The 17,179-nt window shown below is 42.2% G+C and overlaps 2 protein-coding genes across 4 annotated transcripts in view; one reads left to right on the top strand and one right to left on the bottom strand.

Moving 5' to 3' along the window:
- Positions 1 to 6,392, top strand: part of Pter (phosphotriesterase related) — a 64,801-nt gene extending 58,409 nt beyond the window's left edge. For 2 of the 3 annotated variants that reach the window (XM_006985927.4, XM_006985928.4), the window contains exon 5: positions 5,720 to 6,392. In XM_006985927.4, coding sequence (XP_006985989.1) covers positions 5,720 to 5,930 — 211 coding nt within the window. In that variant the 3' untranslated portion in view covers positions 5,931 to 6,392. Of the gene's footprint in view, positions 1 to 4,974; positions 5,323 to 5,719 lie in introns of those variants that run through there. The other variant, XM_076572701.1, reaches the window with a different exon arrangement.
- A 17-nt stretch (positions 6,393 to 6,409) lies between these two features.
- Positions 6,410 to 16,574, bottom strand: C1ql3 (complement C1q like 3). The gene is made up of 2 exons (XM_006985929.4): positions 15,022 to 16,574; positions 6,410 to 9,263 (listed from the first exon to the last, which is right to left on the bottom strand). The coding sequence occupies exons 1-2, from the start codon at positions 15,607 to 15,609 to the stop codon at positions 9,084 to 9,086; spliced, it is 768 nt and encodes a 255-aa protein (XP_006985991.1). The 5' UTR covers positions 15,610 to 16,574; the 3' UTR covers positions 6,410 to 9,083.
- Positions 16,575 to 17,179: the final 605 nt, after the last annotated feature.

The following is a 17,179-nucleotide window of genomic DNA, read 5'->3' as shown; positions in this document are numbered from 1 at the left end:
GAAAGAGGACAGAGACCTGGGGACACAGATATTGAATAAATGGAGTCAGTAACAGCCTCTTAGGGACAGGTAAGTAGAGATGTCTGCAAGCTGATACCGTCAGGGGTAAGGTAATGGATCTCAGTGAGAAGGCATGCTTTAAGCCAAGGACTTGAACACGTACACTATGCAGCAGATATCAAGAAGGATCAAGGCTGAAGGATAGCAACTAGATTGCAAATTAGGAGACTCTGGTAGTCAGGAAGTATGGTCTCAGTAGAGGGCTTGAGAAGTGAGTGGGAGCTAAGCAAGGGGGTAGAGAATGTGAAGGTTACTCTTAGCAAAACTGTAGTAGTAGAGAGGAAGAGGGAGGTGGGCTGATGCTAGAAGACAACAGGTGACCCAGGGGAATGTTTTTCAAAGTTAAACAGTTTATCAAGCTAAGATCAGAAATTGGGGGGTACAGAGACAAGGAGAATGGGTCCAAGAAAGAAAGGTAATCCTAAGAGATTAATACACAATTTATATAAAATATAGTATGCAGAGTTTTTGTATGAACATCTGGTACCACATATGGAAATATTCAATGAATGTTCACACAAAATATCTGAAAAGGTAAGAAGTATAGATCTGGCTGCCAAAGGAGACAAATGGGTGGAATCTGGGGAATGAGTAGAACACTATTTGAGAGAGCATTTCTCCTTGGCATTGGGAAAGCAGGAGGCAAACTACAATGTTCATGCAGATAAATGTCTTAGCAAGAAGATCCAGAACTGAGGCCAAAGCCCTTTGTGTTCTCCAGTCTTCCTGTGAGGCAGCCATGATTGTCTCCTGAGAAAGCAGGGGCAGATTAAAGGCAAGGTCTTGTGGAGAACAAGGAAGAATAGGAGTGAATGGCTGCTGGGTTGGAAACATGATTCTGAGACCCACTCAAGGCTGGAAATCATGGCTGCAGGACTCTGTGTTGGCACTGGTACACAGAGTTTACTGATTGTTTTCCCAAAGGATGTTGTAATATTGATAATAGTGTTAGTGAAGCATTGTGGGTAGAAGCACTAAGTGTGCACACATAAAAAAAATTTGTTTAAAATCCCATAGGATTGGGATTTTTATCGGAAAGATGCAGTTGATAGCCAGGGGAACAGAGGAAGGGTTGAAATGAGGGGTGGGGAGTAAAAGCTGGAGGTAAGTACATGAAGAAATGTGTACAGATTTAGAAATAACATAACAGGACATTGAATCTAGAGACTTTAAAGAAGTGGGTGAGTATATACAGTAACTGAGCAGGGTGAGTGGAAACAGACCAAAGACGATGAATAACCAGCATGGGAAACTGAAGATTAAGATTTCAGAGAGAGAGGTCCTGTGGTAACAAGGACCAAAGTATAGGTTTTCAGTAGAAAACTGTTGAAATAGGAGTGTGCAAACAATAACTGAGAAATAATGTCCAAAAGTGAGACAGGTATCAATAGTTGACCATGCATACAGTAGGACTATCCCAAGCTCATGTTCAACAAACTGGTTGCTCCCTCAGGAAGGTGACCTTTCTATCTCTGTGCTTTCCTAGGCTAAATGTACTGCATTTGTCTATAGTGACCCAGTAACTGTGAAATATGCTTCCATTCCGGTGCCATTAGGTAGAGAGAGCTAGCTGGTACCTTTTACGTTAGTTGTGTGAAATGAAGACTGTTCCACACGAGTAAAGTACTTCCTCCTCCCTGACCAATGAAGCCGTCTTTTTGTTTTTGATCCTTGAACTAGTTCTTTGGCACACAAATTCATTGCCTCATTGTGTTCCTTTTGTGTATGCCTGTGTAGTATGCATGCGTCTTTGAGGCAAAGGGTGCACATGAAAGAGTATGTGAAGGTCAGAGGTTAATGATGAGTATTTTCCTCATAGCTCTCCACCGTATGTACTGAAACAGGTCTCTTGCTGATCCCAAAGTTTGCTGAGTCAGCTTATCTACCTAGCCAGTGTGCTCCATGGATCCCCTGACTCCACCTTCCAAGTCTGGCATTACAACTGGGCCGTCATATCTGCCCACCTTTTTTTATGTGGGTGTTGAAGATCTGAATTCTGATCTTCACTCTGATAGCAAGTGCTTAACCTTCTGAGACATCTCTCCAGACTCTATTGGTTCTTATCATTTATTTTGTTTGGTGATTTTAATTTTTCTGGTCAGGAACACCATTAGTATGGACAAACAGGTTTCTTTAAGGCTGTATCAGTTTGTGCCATACTCAGAGGTAAAGCTTCTTTGTTCACAGACTTGGATTTTAAAATAATGTGCTATAGTAAGTTATCACCTTTCATTATCTCAAGATAAGACAAAACAAAGCATGGAGCTAAAGAGATGGCCCAGCAGTTAACAGTACTTCTGTTGGAGAGGCCTGGAGTTTGGGTCCCAGCACCCATTTCAGGGCCTTACAACCACCTATCACTATAGTTCCAAGGGACCTGATGCCCTCTTTTGGACTCCACAGGCACCTGCATGCATATGCCTAAACACACACACACACACACACACACACACACACACACACACACACATACACACACACACACACACACACTTCTTTTTCGAGTAGATCTTCAATAACTTTCATGATGAATGTCTTCAATATATTTTAAATTCAGTTTGGAATGAGAAGTTTCCACTCCGGATCTGTTTCTTCTTCCTGAAGCTCTTTGGCCAGTGGGGTGTGTCTTTGCATCCCTGTGCCTTCGGTGAGGTTCCCAGGCCTTCTGGAACAAGGAGGGGAGGAGTGGTAACGGTGGAATATGATAATGGGAAAATGGCTGATGGCTTCCCAATTAATCCTTCTTAACTACTTTGGGCTCTAATTAATTCAAGAACAAAAACAAGTGATTTTGATTATCTCTTGTGCCAATGTAAAAATTCTTTATGTATTAAACATTGAATAATGTGTATATGTGTGATTGTGAAAAAATATCTGTATATGCTGTATGCATGCTTATATATTTCTTGCTTATTTGTCCTTAAATCAATATCATGCATTTGTTCATCTGCTCATCTAGTGATAATAACTGAATGACCTCTGGGGTTGTATGCATTCCCGACTCCCACTGTCCCCATGTGCTGAGCACTTGCTTTACATCATTCATGACAGTCTTTTCTCAGCCATGGGAATCTGCAGTTCCCCCAGTGCAGGCATGAAGACACACGCTTCTGCCTACCTCTGGTTCTCAGAACCAGAAATTCTGTGTCTAACACCTGTTTTCAATCTTCTGCTCCATTTCTCAAATCTTATTATATCTCTGCCTTTTCACACTTTGTAGTCTCTCTCTAATATTTGTTTGCAAAACATGGACTCATTTGTATTGCTATAATTACTGTGATTTTTTGTCTTCTCGTCTGTAGTGGTTCCTCCCTTCTGGCAGCCTCTCTGTAACTCCTGTTCTTCTTCATGGTGCCATACCATCAGAGATGAACTCTCCAAGTAGGCATGTCAAGGCACGTTCCAATCCTGGTCAGCATAGGATTGTGTTTCTGGAACCAGAATATGATCATGCTCAAGAGATAACACAACTCTGGAGCCTTGACTTCACTGTGATTTCTAAGTGTCCCCTCCTACTCTGAAAATGAATTTATTCATAGTTTAGCCAAAATAGGGAGAGAATGATTCCAAGTCTCCTTTTCTGGGGTGGTATTACAATTTTGTAGGGGTCTCATTTTTAATTACAAGCATTTAGTCCATCATATTCTCTCCTGCAACTTCCCAGTTGAAGAACTTTGTGTTTCCAGGTGGGATACAGGTATATTATAGGAATTTTTCTGTATGTAGGTCATTGGAGTAATGACACATCAAAATTCTCAGAGAAATACCACTCTACCACTGAGCTACAGCCTCAGCTTGAAGAGGAATGGCCCAGCTTTTCTTTTGATGTTTTTGGGAAAAAAAACAAAACAAAACTCTGAAATAGCCCCGGTGGGCGACCCTGGAGTCGTCCGAAGCCAAGGGTAAACCTGAAGTCCCACTCCAGCTTCTCCAGCTTCAACCTCTGGGTGGGATTACATTACAGACCTGTGTGCCTCCTCTGCACCTTTTTAGACAGTGCTGGAGGTTGAGCCCAGAGCCCATGACACGCTAGGCCTAAGCGCTGCCTGCTTTTCTGAGCTACATCTGCAACAGGAAATATAGTTCTCAGAGAGTAAGGAAATAGGTAAAACCTGAGAACTGCTCAGAAAAATCAATCAGGCAGCAAGAGCACCCCAAAAGCCCCCCTTACTGTGACATTCCCTTCTGATCAGTGTCGTCCTCCTCAGGCTCAGCACTGCACATGTATTCAAACTTTTCCCTTTGTATGGTAAATGATCGTATAACTCTCTTAGCTAACCACCCTGGACTACAGTTTCTTCAAGAAATAACTGCAGATCAGGACTTCGGGACCAATGTTAACAAGGCAAATAAACTTAGTGACATAAATGAGGTTCCAGGGGCCATGCTGCTGTAGGACAGGTGTGGCGTCCATGTGTGCCTGCTAAATGCTGGCTTCTTTACCCAGCACCCAGATTGGCTCTTTTCTGTGGCACTTAACATTCCTTTGGCCTTCAGATAGGTCTAGTATTCAATTGTAACTTATTTTAAAGGTCCTCAGAGGGCAGGCTTTTGTGCCTTGGATTTTTGTGTGCAGTATCCCACGACTACCACAGTAATTATTAAATAGGACTCATGCCTGAGAATACCAAGAAATGCTCCTATCTATCTACTAAAACAAAAGAAGACTTTTCCAAGAGCGTGATCCATCCACCTACATCCATTGGTACTCTTGATACTCACAAGACTGTACAAGAAGCCCAAAGGAAAGCCATTGTTTGCAAGTTTGCACCTCTGTCATCAAAGGCCCATGGTGGTCAGGGACAGACACTGTCCAGAGTGCAGACACACACAGATGGTGGCTGTCAGGGGCTGACGCATGCTGCAGATTACAGCTCTTAACTAGGCAAAGAGGATTACATTTTTTTTTTACAGCCAGGAAGCTGTCTTTTAGTCAACTGACTATGGATTTAAAGGAACAGCTTGCTATGTTAGCAGCCTTGTTGACAAGGAAGATATACTAAAAACTTTTGGTCAGTTTCATCTGCTGCTCGGAGACTACTACTAAGTCAAAATTCCTATAGACTTCAGAGGAACAGATGGCTCGGATACAGAGAACTTGGCCAACCTATCTTCATTGACTGTATAACCACATAGCATGGACCTTGCACTTGAAAAATCAGCTGATTTTACTCTAAGTATTTTATTCATATGAAGAATCCTTTTGTTTCTATATTTTAATCACAAACACCCACTGACTTTAAAAAGAGAGAGAGAGAGAGAGAGAGAGAGAGAGAGAGAGAGAGAGAATGGTATTTCAAAATTGAGCCTTAGACAAGCATTTTAGAGAGGAGAGCCAAATATAAAATTATTCAGTGAACTGCTATTGTGGCCATTCATTCAGATGGCCTAACCACTGTAAGCTCTCTTTAGTGCAGTATTGCCAGGCACTGTCAGAAATATCACTGGTTAGAAATGTCTGTGTGTGCAGAATAAGGATCTCATTCAGATGGGCGTGCAGTAACACCTGCATCCTCACCACAGTGTGCGTTTAGAATCTCCTGGTACATATGCCACAGCGAGATGCAGAATCTTTACAAGCACAGTATGTTCAGGAGTGAAAGGTAACATCTAAAAGGTGAGGCTGGTGGCCTGTAATGAGTTAACGTTTTCTTCACAGGGTCCGCTTCCTGGTGGATGAGGGCTATGAGAATCGGATTCTCATGGCACATGACATACACACGAAGCACCGATTGATGAAGTATGGAGGTCACGGCTACTCGCATATTCTCACCAACATTGTTCCTAAGATGCTTCTTAGAGGAATAGCCGAGAGAGCAGTTGATAAGATCCTCATAGAAAACCCTAGACAATGGCTAACATTTAAGTAGGATGGCTGTTGATGAACACAGACCTCGAGGATAAAATTTGTAGAGAATATTCAGTGACTTCAAATCTATCTGAGACTTTAATCCAAGCTACACAGGGCCAATGACTGATCACTTTCCTCCTATAAGAAACTATCACAGGGAAATCTCTGATTGGGGCTACTGGGCTCAAGTAAGTCCTATTGTTTTACCTTAAAAAAAAAAAAAAAAAAGAGCATGTCCCCAAACAGTAATTTAAAGCTCTATCTCCCAAGAGTTTTTTCCCCTGACTCTACCATCTACACTACTTGAGAAAAATGAAAGTGTCTCTAGTTAAGTTGCCCCCTTCTGGAGCAATCTAATGTTTCTTGTAATATTGATGATCCTGCTAATTATCCTGCTGTTCTTTAATTAATGCTTAATGAATAATATGGCATTTTAAAATCACTTTTGCAACAAGGGAAGTTAAATTTTGAGACTTTTTTTTCCCCAAAGGAGACTGCAATAAAATTACCAATTCACAATAATAAAAATATTTTGGAAGGTGAACTGTGTTTTTTATCTATATCTGTAAACTTGTAATAAATCAGTTTTGCTGACTTTGGCTTCCTGGTCTCCATTTTTGCTGTTAATTATGTTGTGTTTTGCGAAGTCTATCTAAGAACACATAATAATAGTGAATTATAAAAATGAAATCATAAAAGTAAAAATATATTACATAATATAGTTTAATGAATCATTACAGTTATAATAACAAAGGCCACAATTTAATTAATTCATAAGTTATAATGCAAAGAAAAAGAGAAATGCTTGCCTTATATATAGTCCCTTTATTTCATTTACCTTTTATTTTTTTTCCTCAGGCCTAAACAGAGAAAATAATGCTTATTTATCCAAGAAAAGGTCAGGTCTATTGGAAATGACAGTCTGTTTGTAAATACTACTCTTTAGAAGAGATCCAGCCATGAAGTTCTTTGCTAATAAAGCCTTTTCAAAAATATTAGTTAAAACGCTTAACTGATGTACACTGTTGTTTATAAGTTAATCCCTTGAATCCTCACTATGTGATTTGATACCTAAGACAAATCTCTAACCCCTTGCTGCCAATCCATCTTTGATAAATATATGCCGTTAAATAGAAATTAAAACAGTGGCAATTCATTTGTGAGTTACCTTACATATTAGAAGGGTCAAATCAAATTAGTCACTACTCTTTATGAATGATCTAAGTGTTTTTTATCATATAAATCATGACAGTTACTCAGACCAAAGGCATTTAAACACAGCAAACACCACCTTTAGATGGGAACACCATGCGTAACTCTTGGATCGAGTTTTGCTAAACTAAAGCTATTTCAGTTGATCATAGCTGATCAAGCTCTCTGTGTATTAGAACAAAAAGTACCGAAGTAAAATGAGCCAGGGGAACAGCCCAATTCCTTTAAAGGGGAAAATGCAAATGTCCTTCACCAATAAAGCAAGCAGATTTTTAAATCTCTGGTTTTGAAACCTACTTGTCAAAGAGTGTTTAAAGGCAACTGAAAGGGGAACAGATTTTCCATTGTAAGAGGGGAAGTTGTGTGTTGGTAGGAAGTATTCTCATGCATTTTGATCTCTCCCTTAGATTAAAGAGCTAGCTCTTGGCAGTGTGTTTTAACTAGAGAGAATGGGTCTGCACTATACTGTCAGCTTCAATCTGCCAGAAAGAAAAGAAAGAATTGACTACTCAAATGTGTATGTTTCATAGACATTGTGAAGGAGCTCTGCTTGCTTCCTCAAGTCCCTTGTTAATGGTCTGCCAGAGAATGCAGTTAAAATATCGACTGCATATGGAATACAGTAACCATGGGATCAACTAACTCACACATGTGTGATGTGGGGCATTTGAATCTGCTGTGATTTCATTGCCTGGATAACTCTTAAAGAGAAGTCACTTTTATTGTTTTGCTACTCTACATATTTGTATCATCTAAAATATATTTCAATCTAAAATAAGTCAAATAATTTGTGCATGGTTCTGTGTGATACATAGATACTTTTTAAATTACTTTTTTGAGCTGTACAGCCACCGTGTCTAGTGGACTGAAGCCATGTATATATAATATTTCATCTAACATATATGTATATAAATAAGTGTGTGGCAGATATTTATATAAAATATATACACTTTGTTTTCATATTGGTTCTATGTGAAACTGTTAAGTTTGAAATAAGCTCAGGCCATGGATTTGCGGTAACTGTTTGAAGGCCTTACATACTGTCCCCTTGATGACGCATGCAGTAGCTCAAATTAAACCTTTGTGCCTTAGGTTGTGAACAATCTTTTGTTCCAAAGAAGGCAAAAGCCTCCATCTGACTTCATACCAAAGAATAAATTTCTCTGACTGTTCAAGTGAGTCTAAATGTATTCTATTGACGAAATGGACACACAGGGGGGTTCTAAATACCATACATAATTACACATTTTCACACTTAGAGGGTAATCCTATGATACAATTTCAATCTCTATTTTCTTAAGACTATCACCAGAAAAGAGAGAAAAGAAAATTCACATGAAAAGAAAAAAATGTGAAAATGATCACAGGCTTGGGAATTCCCACAAATCCAGAAAATTCCAGGTTAAGGCTTGAAGTTGAATCATTCCCAGGTCTAGCTCTAAAGTTAACAAGAGTACAAGGCAAACAATATCTTTGGGGACAAGCAGCATTACTTCAATTAGACCTCCTGCAGGGTAAAATGACTCCTCCCCACACTACAAATAGACTCCAAGTATCTTATTAAGCAGGTGAACTCACAAGAACCAAAGCTGACACATGGATAAAAGCAGCAAGATCACGGTACACCAAAGTATCATTGATATTGAAGAAATAATTCAGTGTCTTAGATTTTTCTATAAAAATTTGTGGTCTATATAGGACTTCATTCACATGGACACTAACAATAAGGAGTATTTGCTTTGGCGGTAGTAGATCACACATCTGCTTATCTTGCGTTAAATTACTTTTTTACATAATGTGTCTGAGTGATACAGATGTGAGTCAGGTAGCATTTGATCTCCCCACATTTACACAACCGAGATGCCCTGCAATCGGCATCCCCCAGGATCCTTGATTCACTGACGTTAGCCACACGAATCCAGCGTTCAAACTCAGAATAGCAAGCTCAGTTTCTGCATTATCAGTCAGCATAAATAATAAATCCAGAAAACGTGCTGTATTTGTTGTTGTTTCCTCCATGGGCTTTCCCACCATCTAATTTGATATAGACTTCATCTCCTGGTTCCAGGTGAAGGACCACACTGTTACTGGCATAGTCGTAATTCTGATCAGCGTCTTGGGCAATTGCACTAGCACGCACCTATGTGAAACAGACAAGAATTAGAGCTTGTAGTAGAGAAGCCTCAAGTTGCCCCTTTTGCATAATACATTCCATAGCCTGGAATGTAGCACAGTAATGTTGCCGTTGGTCCCACATCTTTAGGAGGAATGTCTGTAACAACTTCAACTGTGTTACTAGAAAAGAGAAGATATTGCTTTAATAAGGGACATTGCAGCAATCTTTTCTATCCTTGTAAATAAAGCATGCCAATCCAATTTCCCTCTTCGATTACTGCTTTTTCTAATTCCTTGAATCTCCACTTTCAGTCACTTTTTGAAATGGAAATGGCAGTATTGTTTTGCATTTTGATTTAAGCCAAATAGCAGCATTCCAACCGTGTATTTCAATGGCTCATCATAATTATTAGAAAACTGATATCTCAAGTGGCAAAAGACCTAGGGAAATACCACCCTGTTACTATATAGAAGGGGGAAGCTTTTTGGTTTAGAGCTTTGGAAATCTGATACAAGCAAAGCCCCCCAACCCCCCTGAAACCAGGCTTCTTCAGAAAAAGCTTAACTCATTTAAACATCTTTGTTGATGTCTCTCACATTTCCAAACTTCCTTTACTTTTTTGTGCCTTTTTGTCATTTAATTATATGTTCCTTTAAATCAAAGATTTAATCTCACCAGATCCAAAAGTTTTTAGAAGGGATTGGATTTGTGACCTGAGATTGCTCAGTTCTCTAGTATTTATGCATTGTATTGTTGCATAGCTTTTCCTAGCTGTGTGACTGTAAATGTGTCTGGCTTTGAGGATGGGAGTTGACTATAATCTGCTTATGTTCTGCCTTTAGTCTCATTAGAGAGTTGATCAACATTTGCAAACAGTCAAATTGCCTATCATATCGTGTCATATGGACATTCTGTCACACTCTCTCCTTCAGCTTCATTTAGACATATTTTGATTCTGCCATGGAAAAATTCTTTCAAAAGGCAGGCTTGTGTGTGATTTATTTCAGTAACACATCTTCTACTCTGTGGCTTGTTTCTGTTCCACTATAATGGTATTTCCCTGAATAACATAGCAAGTGATTTAGTGGTTTTTGTAAACCTGCACTATGTAATAATGTATGACTTGGGGTATAATATGCTAGGTTTTATCACTTGGCAAAATGAGAAAAATGAGACATAAGTCAAGAATTTCCATGCATGTCTTTCAAAATCTAACTGATGGGTTTTCAAATTAAATTTTCATGGGAAGATATGTTCTCACATTAATGCTGAAATGCCATAAAAGGAGAAGGCTCTTGGACACCACTGAACTTGGAAAGTAATTTGAGTAGTATTTTAACATTTTTTTTTCTTTCTGAGTATCATATAGCAAAAGGAGAGAAGAGCTTAAAGGATTTAGAATTGCTTAACACTATGCTAACTGGCATTAATATAATGAAACCAATATATGCTGCATGATTATACTCAAAAGCCTTGTCTCAAACTTGTGCACCACTAGTAAGGTGATTCATTTTAACCATTACATAACAATGCATTTGGACTTCATAATATTTCCCAGGAATTAATCTTCAGTTTGTAGAAGCTGAAGGCTTTGGTTCATTTATTTCATCTAGTTATTAATTCCCAGTGAAGAAAATCTACACACTGAGAAATCATCATTATGGCTTGACTTTTAGAACATGTGGACTTTTAATGATGTGAAAAATTAAAATACAAACTAGCAATTATCTACATTAGTAATATGTTAATTAATCATCAGACTAATATACTTCTCAGCTATTATTAATGAGAATACAGTTTATTCAGCATTTTGGATATTTAGTATATGTCCTATGAATGTTGTCCATCATCATTGTTTTCTACATGAAACCTTAAGGAGCCAGGACTCAATGAAATCTTTGATTTAGAGACTGTATTCTTTAAAAAAAAAAATAGAGAATGCAGTTTTTATTCTATAGAATATAGCCACAAAACCAAGTAAATGTTACCATTTTTAATTCAATAGGTAAAACCACAGAAACCTGCTAATGCATTAGTGTGATTCCACACACTAGAGGGTTATCCTTAGCGCATTTTATTTCCTTTGTTGGAAAAAGCCAGTATGGTGGCTTTATAATAAAGAGCAGTTCCCTAAGATTTTAACCTATGCAGCATTAAAGGGCTTTTTCAATTAAATACCCACTATCTGCCAGTGTCCATGATGTCAGTCTGACTGCCCACCCATCACACTCTGAGAGTATAATGGGACTTGGAATTTCAAGCTCTGATATGTATCCCACTGACTTCGGCAATTCTTCCTCGAAGCCATCAAACTATTGAGGAAGGTAATGTGTTCACCCTGAAGGCTATTTTCAGATTCCTAAATGTGCACCTATTTCAGCATTTTGTCTGGGAGTATAATGCATCCTTTTCTCAGCCCGATATACCTATTTCTTCCTAAATTCTCTTTAATATCTTTTTCTTAGTATGTTAACTACATAGTTCCTGCTTTATCTTTAGTATGTATTTCTCTGCCTCTCAAGAGAGGACTAATTTAGCATGGCACATCATCACTCTTCCTGACAAATGAATATAAAAGCACACAGTATTCACTCTTTCCAATGTAGTTCACGTCCATTGTTACCATAACTAATAAATTCTTGTAAGTGAAAGGCTTATCTCTAATTATTTTATATGACTAATGTTCTGGCAATTTAGTTTTTATTATGGTGGCTTACAGGAATGACATTATAGTAACTATACTCAGAAACTATTTTTTTTCAGGTTTTTAACTACAAGTATGCAAGCATTAGAAATTCTTCCTGTATCTATATAAAGCTATTTAAGCTCCATTTTTTAACCTTTAATATGCAATATGATTGCCTCTCAACAACTGATACGATTAAGTGTAGGCTAATGATTTCATGGGGAATATGAAAACCATGGTCTTTTATAGGGAATGATAGGTTTGTGAGAATATAATAGGCTGTATAGTTTTAGCATTGTCTTATTATTGAGTGATTATCATTATACAAAATATTTACTGTAACATTTACCAATTTAATTAATTGCTTCTGATGTTCTGGTAATTTCATTTTCATTGTACTCCCGTGGAACCATAACCAAAAGGTTAAGTGGTACATCAGGTTAATGTATTGACCTTTGATGTTCCCATCTGTGACCCTACATTCAACACAAAGCATAAATAAGATGGCCCTCCTATGGTTATGACCCAGCCATTGCCCCCTCCTACACTGAAGAACTGCATTCTTCCCTTGGTGTTTCAAGTCTGTGCTTCTTCAAATCCACTTAATCCCTCGAACACCACTCTGACATGGATCTCTGAGTTTCTGTTTTTATGAAAACAAATTAGGTCAGCTCAGAGGGGGAACTGTCATTCTAAGAAACAACCACACAGACTATAATTGAAAATCAAGGATAAAATATTTATTTAAAATTAATAAAAAAGAGATTTTACAAGATTTCCCACCTGGCCCTGGCTGCAGCCAGACTTTACGAAAGAGTTTTATTCTAAAGACAAAACTCCTTAGCCATAATATTGCAATAACCTTTTCTCTAAAACAGCCCACACTGAATTCAGAAGGATGTTGTTTACCACTATTCATATATTTTTCCGAATTACCTGCTACCCACTTTTTGAAGAAGCAGGAACTTGATAAGCAGCTAGTGAGGAGCATCAGAGGTCTTTTACCCACTTGCTTTCCTGATCCCCACAGAATCTGTACCACTCAAGCAGTACAGAGAAGAGCTCATGCACCAATGAAGTGGTTTAAAAAACAAAGTGCATGGATGTTTTCATTTTAGAATTTGTACACAGAATGCTTTCTTTTGACTAGTGGGTATATGTCAGGTTCTACCCTCTAACCACCAACAAAGTCTCAACTAACTCCATTGTGCTGCTTCCTAGGGATTCCTGCATTTGCAGTCTTCAGATATTTAAAAAAAAATTGCCATTTCTATATTTGTTGACAATAATAGAACATTTTTAATGGGTGCCTCTAAAAATATCTCACCAGTATAGTAGTGTTTTACAGACCCAACTTTTGCGTCAGACAGAGTCGATTTATAAATAAAAAAAAAAATGCCCCATGGCTGGCTGCTGGAGGAGATGGGGGGGGGGTGGCATTTGTAAGCCATTTGGTCAGCCAGACACAATGCCTCTATTTTGGTATAGTGAGTCACGCCCTTTGTAGCCACATACCTGCAACTACCTAGCCCACTTTTGGGGGAACAATTTTTATTACCTTAGTGTTATTTTCATGAATAATAACTGTAATGAACAACCCTGTCAGTGCCTCCTGGTGGCCATGTTTCCTTTTTTTGTTGTTCCTAGTATCTTGGGTGTTCCTTAAGGGATTTGCAGGAAAGAGGGACTTGTAAAAAGTGTATCATACATTTAGGACCTGCATCTTTTACCTTTGAGAAAATTCTGACACTAAATTGGGTTTTGAGGAAAACAAAGAAAAAACAAACAAACAAAACAAAACAGCCTTAAAGGTGCTCAGTGGAAAATTGGGATTTAGCTAACATCTGAATTTCCAGGAGACCAAAGACCTGCAGCACACCAGCCCTTGTTAAGTCAAAATTGCTGCCTGAAATGAAGCATCTGGAGGGCGATGGCAGGGTCTCCGGGTCTTTCTTCCTGTCAGTCAGTAAGCAAAGTTTAGGGCTCTGAAACTCAGCTCGCACAGCAGGCTTGCAAGCTCCAAGGCCTCTACCTGGTGCCAGCGACTTGGAGTGTGCAAAGTCCGGTCACACTTTTAGGTAGAAATGTGTTTTCCTCCTGTGGCTAAAAGATAAAAAAAATGCTTCGGTTTTGCATTGACTAGCGCTTGACTCTGGCAAAGAGAGAGTATCCTTGGCCGACACTGCAGACCAGTGGCCTCTGTGGCACCACCCACCAGCTCTGAATAGCAGGTACCGGCTGGGACTCATCTGAGGCTACTTTACAACCAAGGCAAGGTGGCTGTGAACAAGTAGGCTAGGCTTATAGAGCCTCTACCAGGGTGCCCTGGGGGCTTCCCCGTGATGAAAGGGTTGAGCCCTGACCGGCTACCTTCCCAACCACGTCCTCGTGTATTTTTTCTACTCCAAACAGTGGAGTGGAGGTTCCCGTGTTTTGGGTGCGAGCTGCTGTACTTCTACAACGTAAACCCAACTTTTCCTTTTCCCGGCAGTCTTTCCTTTGGAAACTAGTCGGAGTGTAAAGTGACTCTGAGTTTCACTGCCTAAGACCTCTCGAGGACCATGCGGTTACGCGCGCAGCAGAGTCCTGTCTGAGTCGGAGATGGTCCTGTCTGAGACTCACTCTTGGGGGTCCTCCTTTCACCCTGGGGTTCCTGGTCTATCTCCCCCGAGTCTGGAGCCCTGACACGCCCATTTCGGGCTCCGGAAGCCTTCTACGTTCTCGGGAAACGCTGTAAAGGTCCCTAAGCTGTTGAAGATCTCACCCGCCAGGAATTTTGCACAGCTCCGGGACTCCCCTAGTACACGAGCTGTCCCGGGGCCAAACTCCCAGTTTCTCACCCCCTCGAGGGTCGGGCTCACAATTGCGCGCGCCAAGCAACAATCTGACACTCTAGAAGCACCCTCGCCTGGCACCTCCGCGTACGACCCCCACCTCTCCAGCATGTCTCAGAGTCCCCCTCGCCCTCGCTCCCAGGAGCCGGGTTGCCGCGCCCTTCCTTCGCGGCCTCCCACCCCCATTTCCGGGGTCTCCTCCCTCTTGCTTGCACCTTCCCGCACTCGCTCCCCGCCCTCCCCACTGCCTGCTCGCGCTCACCTGGTTGTTTTTGCAGAGATCAGCCCACATGCTGGTGCCATCCCCTCCGCGCATCAGGACGTGGTAGGTGAAGAAGTAGATACCCGGGATGGAGCAGGTGAACTTGCCCGTAGTGGGATCATAGTGGTTTCCGAGGTTGGTGACCACGTCGTCGAACTTGAGCACCTCATAGCCTTCATGCTGCCGTTTGAGGCCAGCGTAGAAGGCGATCTTGGGCACCGTGCTGTAGGTGGCCGCGCTGATGGCCCCGGCCGCATTCAGGCCAGGCGCCCCAGGCGGGCCCGGCAGGCCTTGGCGGCCAGGTTCGCCCTTCTCGCCCGGGGGCCCCACGGGGCCCGGTGGTCCGGGCTCTCCGGGGGGCCCACGCGGGCCTGCCTTCCCCGGCCTGCCAGCCTCGCCTTTGGGACCCTGGATAAAGGTGGGGAGGGACTGCATGAGGCCGCGGTCCGGAGTGGCGGCGGTGCTGGGAGCCTTGGTGCCCCCGTAGGGGTCGCAGACCATACGGCAGGTGCCCAGCATCTCGTAGTGCGCCGACGTGCCGGCCGAGCTCACCAGCACCGGGATGAGGATGACCAGCAGAAGCACCATCACCACCCCCAGCGCCCCGGCGGCGATCAGGCGCCTCCTGCTGCCCACGAGCCGGCTCAGCGCGGGCCGATCCTCTTGTCTGCTTTTGGACAAAATTTTGAAGGTTGGGCGGGGACCTCCTCAGAGCCGAAAACAATCCCCCTTCGAACCCCAACTCCCCTGGGCGGGCGCGCGCCGGTCGTTCTTCTCCGGCTCCTGCTCCCCCCGCTGAGGCTGCGGCTGGGGAGGGAGCTGGGGCGCCAAGTGACTTGATCTGAAGTCCCGAGCGGGGGGGTGGGGGCTGGGGGAGGGGTGCTCAGGGCGCCCTCTCGCCTCCAGCCAGCCCCTTCGCACCTGTGGCTGCCGCGGGTGCCTGCGCGGCCACCCGGAGGGCAGAGCCAGCCGCTGCCTCCTGCGCTCGCCCGGGGCGGCTCACACTTTTATGCCGCTGCTGCCGGCGATCGACTTTTCCTTTTTTGCAGACTGCGCCAGTTCGCACCAACTTTCCGTCTGAAGTTGCCTTTTTTTTTTTCCTGGGCCTTGCTTCTTTTCTTTCTCTGGCTAGGTTTGTCCCTTGCTTTTTTTCTTTCTTTTTTCTTTTTTCTTCTTCTTTTGCAGTCACCACAACTCTAATAGAAGCGCACCCTAAAAGCCCTTAGTGGGCTGTGGGAGCTCGGGTCGGGCGCCCCCCGAGATGCGCGGAGCGGCGGCTGTTCGCAGGATCAGCCGCTCAGAGAAGCTCAGAGCTGGAGATAGGAGCTAGCCGGCAGCGGCGAGAGCCGAACGAGAGAGGCTGAACGCAGAATTCTGCCTGGGTACCACCTGCCAGGAGAAGAGGAGGCTGACAAACGCGCGCCGGAGCAATTTATAGGAACCCAAGGCACAGAGGAAGGGGAGCCGCTTTGGCATCTCTCTGCAGCATCTGCTCTGCTCATCCCACTCACACAGAGTTTGGCATTACTCTGACAATGTGGGATTTTTTTTTTTTTTCGGCCTCTCCTTTTTTTTTTTTTTTTTTTTTTCCCTCTCTGCAAGGGATGAACAGTGAAATCCTGAATACTCCCTTGTCTAACCCAGGCGATGGCAGCGCCCTAGCTGGACACACAAGGGGAGGGAGACAGCTGTGCGACAGCTCTCAGGACTCAAGGGTCACACCTAAATCTATTTCCCCAGAGCCAGCAGCCTTTGTTGGAGGTGGAAGTGAAGGTTGAAAGGAGGGAGGTTTGATGACAATATTTCTCTCCTGGCTCATCCACAATCAGTGCTTCAGGTGTTTTTCAAAATGCCACTTTTAACATAAGGAGGGCCCTTTCCAATTTTCCAGACAGTAGATGTGCGGTTTTTTTTTAACCTTAGCATTTGCTTCCACAGCCTCCTAAATGAAAGAAGATGTTACCCTGAGAACAGTAAAGTGTATTTAAAAACCAAAGGACATTTCTTGATTTAAATGAACTTGTCCACCGCCCAAAAGGAGGAGGGCTGGTTCTTCTTACAAGTGTCACGCCATGGTGAGAGCATACATGGGCATTTGACTTATGGGCTTCCATTGCAGCTGCCCTTTAGAAGATACGATCATTGGACTTGAAGTTGC

The sequence above is a fragment of the Peromyscus maniculatus genome, chromosome 5, assembly GCF_049852395.1.
Source record: "Peromyscus maniculatus bairdii isolate BWxNUB_F1_BW_parent chromosome 5, HU_Pman_BW_mat_3.1, whole genome shotgun sequence".
NCBI classification, from domain to species: domain Eukaryota; kingdom Metazoa; phylum Chordata; class Mammalia; order Rodentia; family Cricetidae; genus Peromyscus; species Peromyscus maniculatus.
Note: the sequence above shows the minus strand (reverse complement) of the source record. Positions and strands in the feature narration are given on the sequence as shown.

Excerpts from the sequence above, each read along its gene's own strand:
- C1ql3 (XM_006985929.4), bottom strand. The coding sequence starts at position 15,609 with ATGGTGCTTCTGCTGGTCATCCTCATCCCGGTGCTGGTGAGCTCGGCC. Across the intron at positions 9,264-15,021 it reads ATCTCTGCAAAAACAACCAG|GTGCGTGCTAGTGCAATTGC; the intron begins GTGAGCGCGAGC and ends TGTTTCACATAG.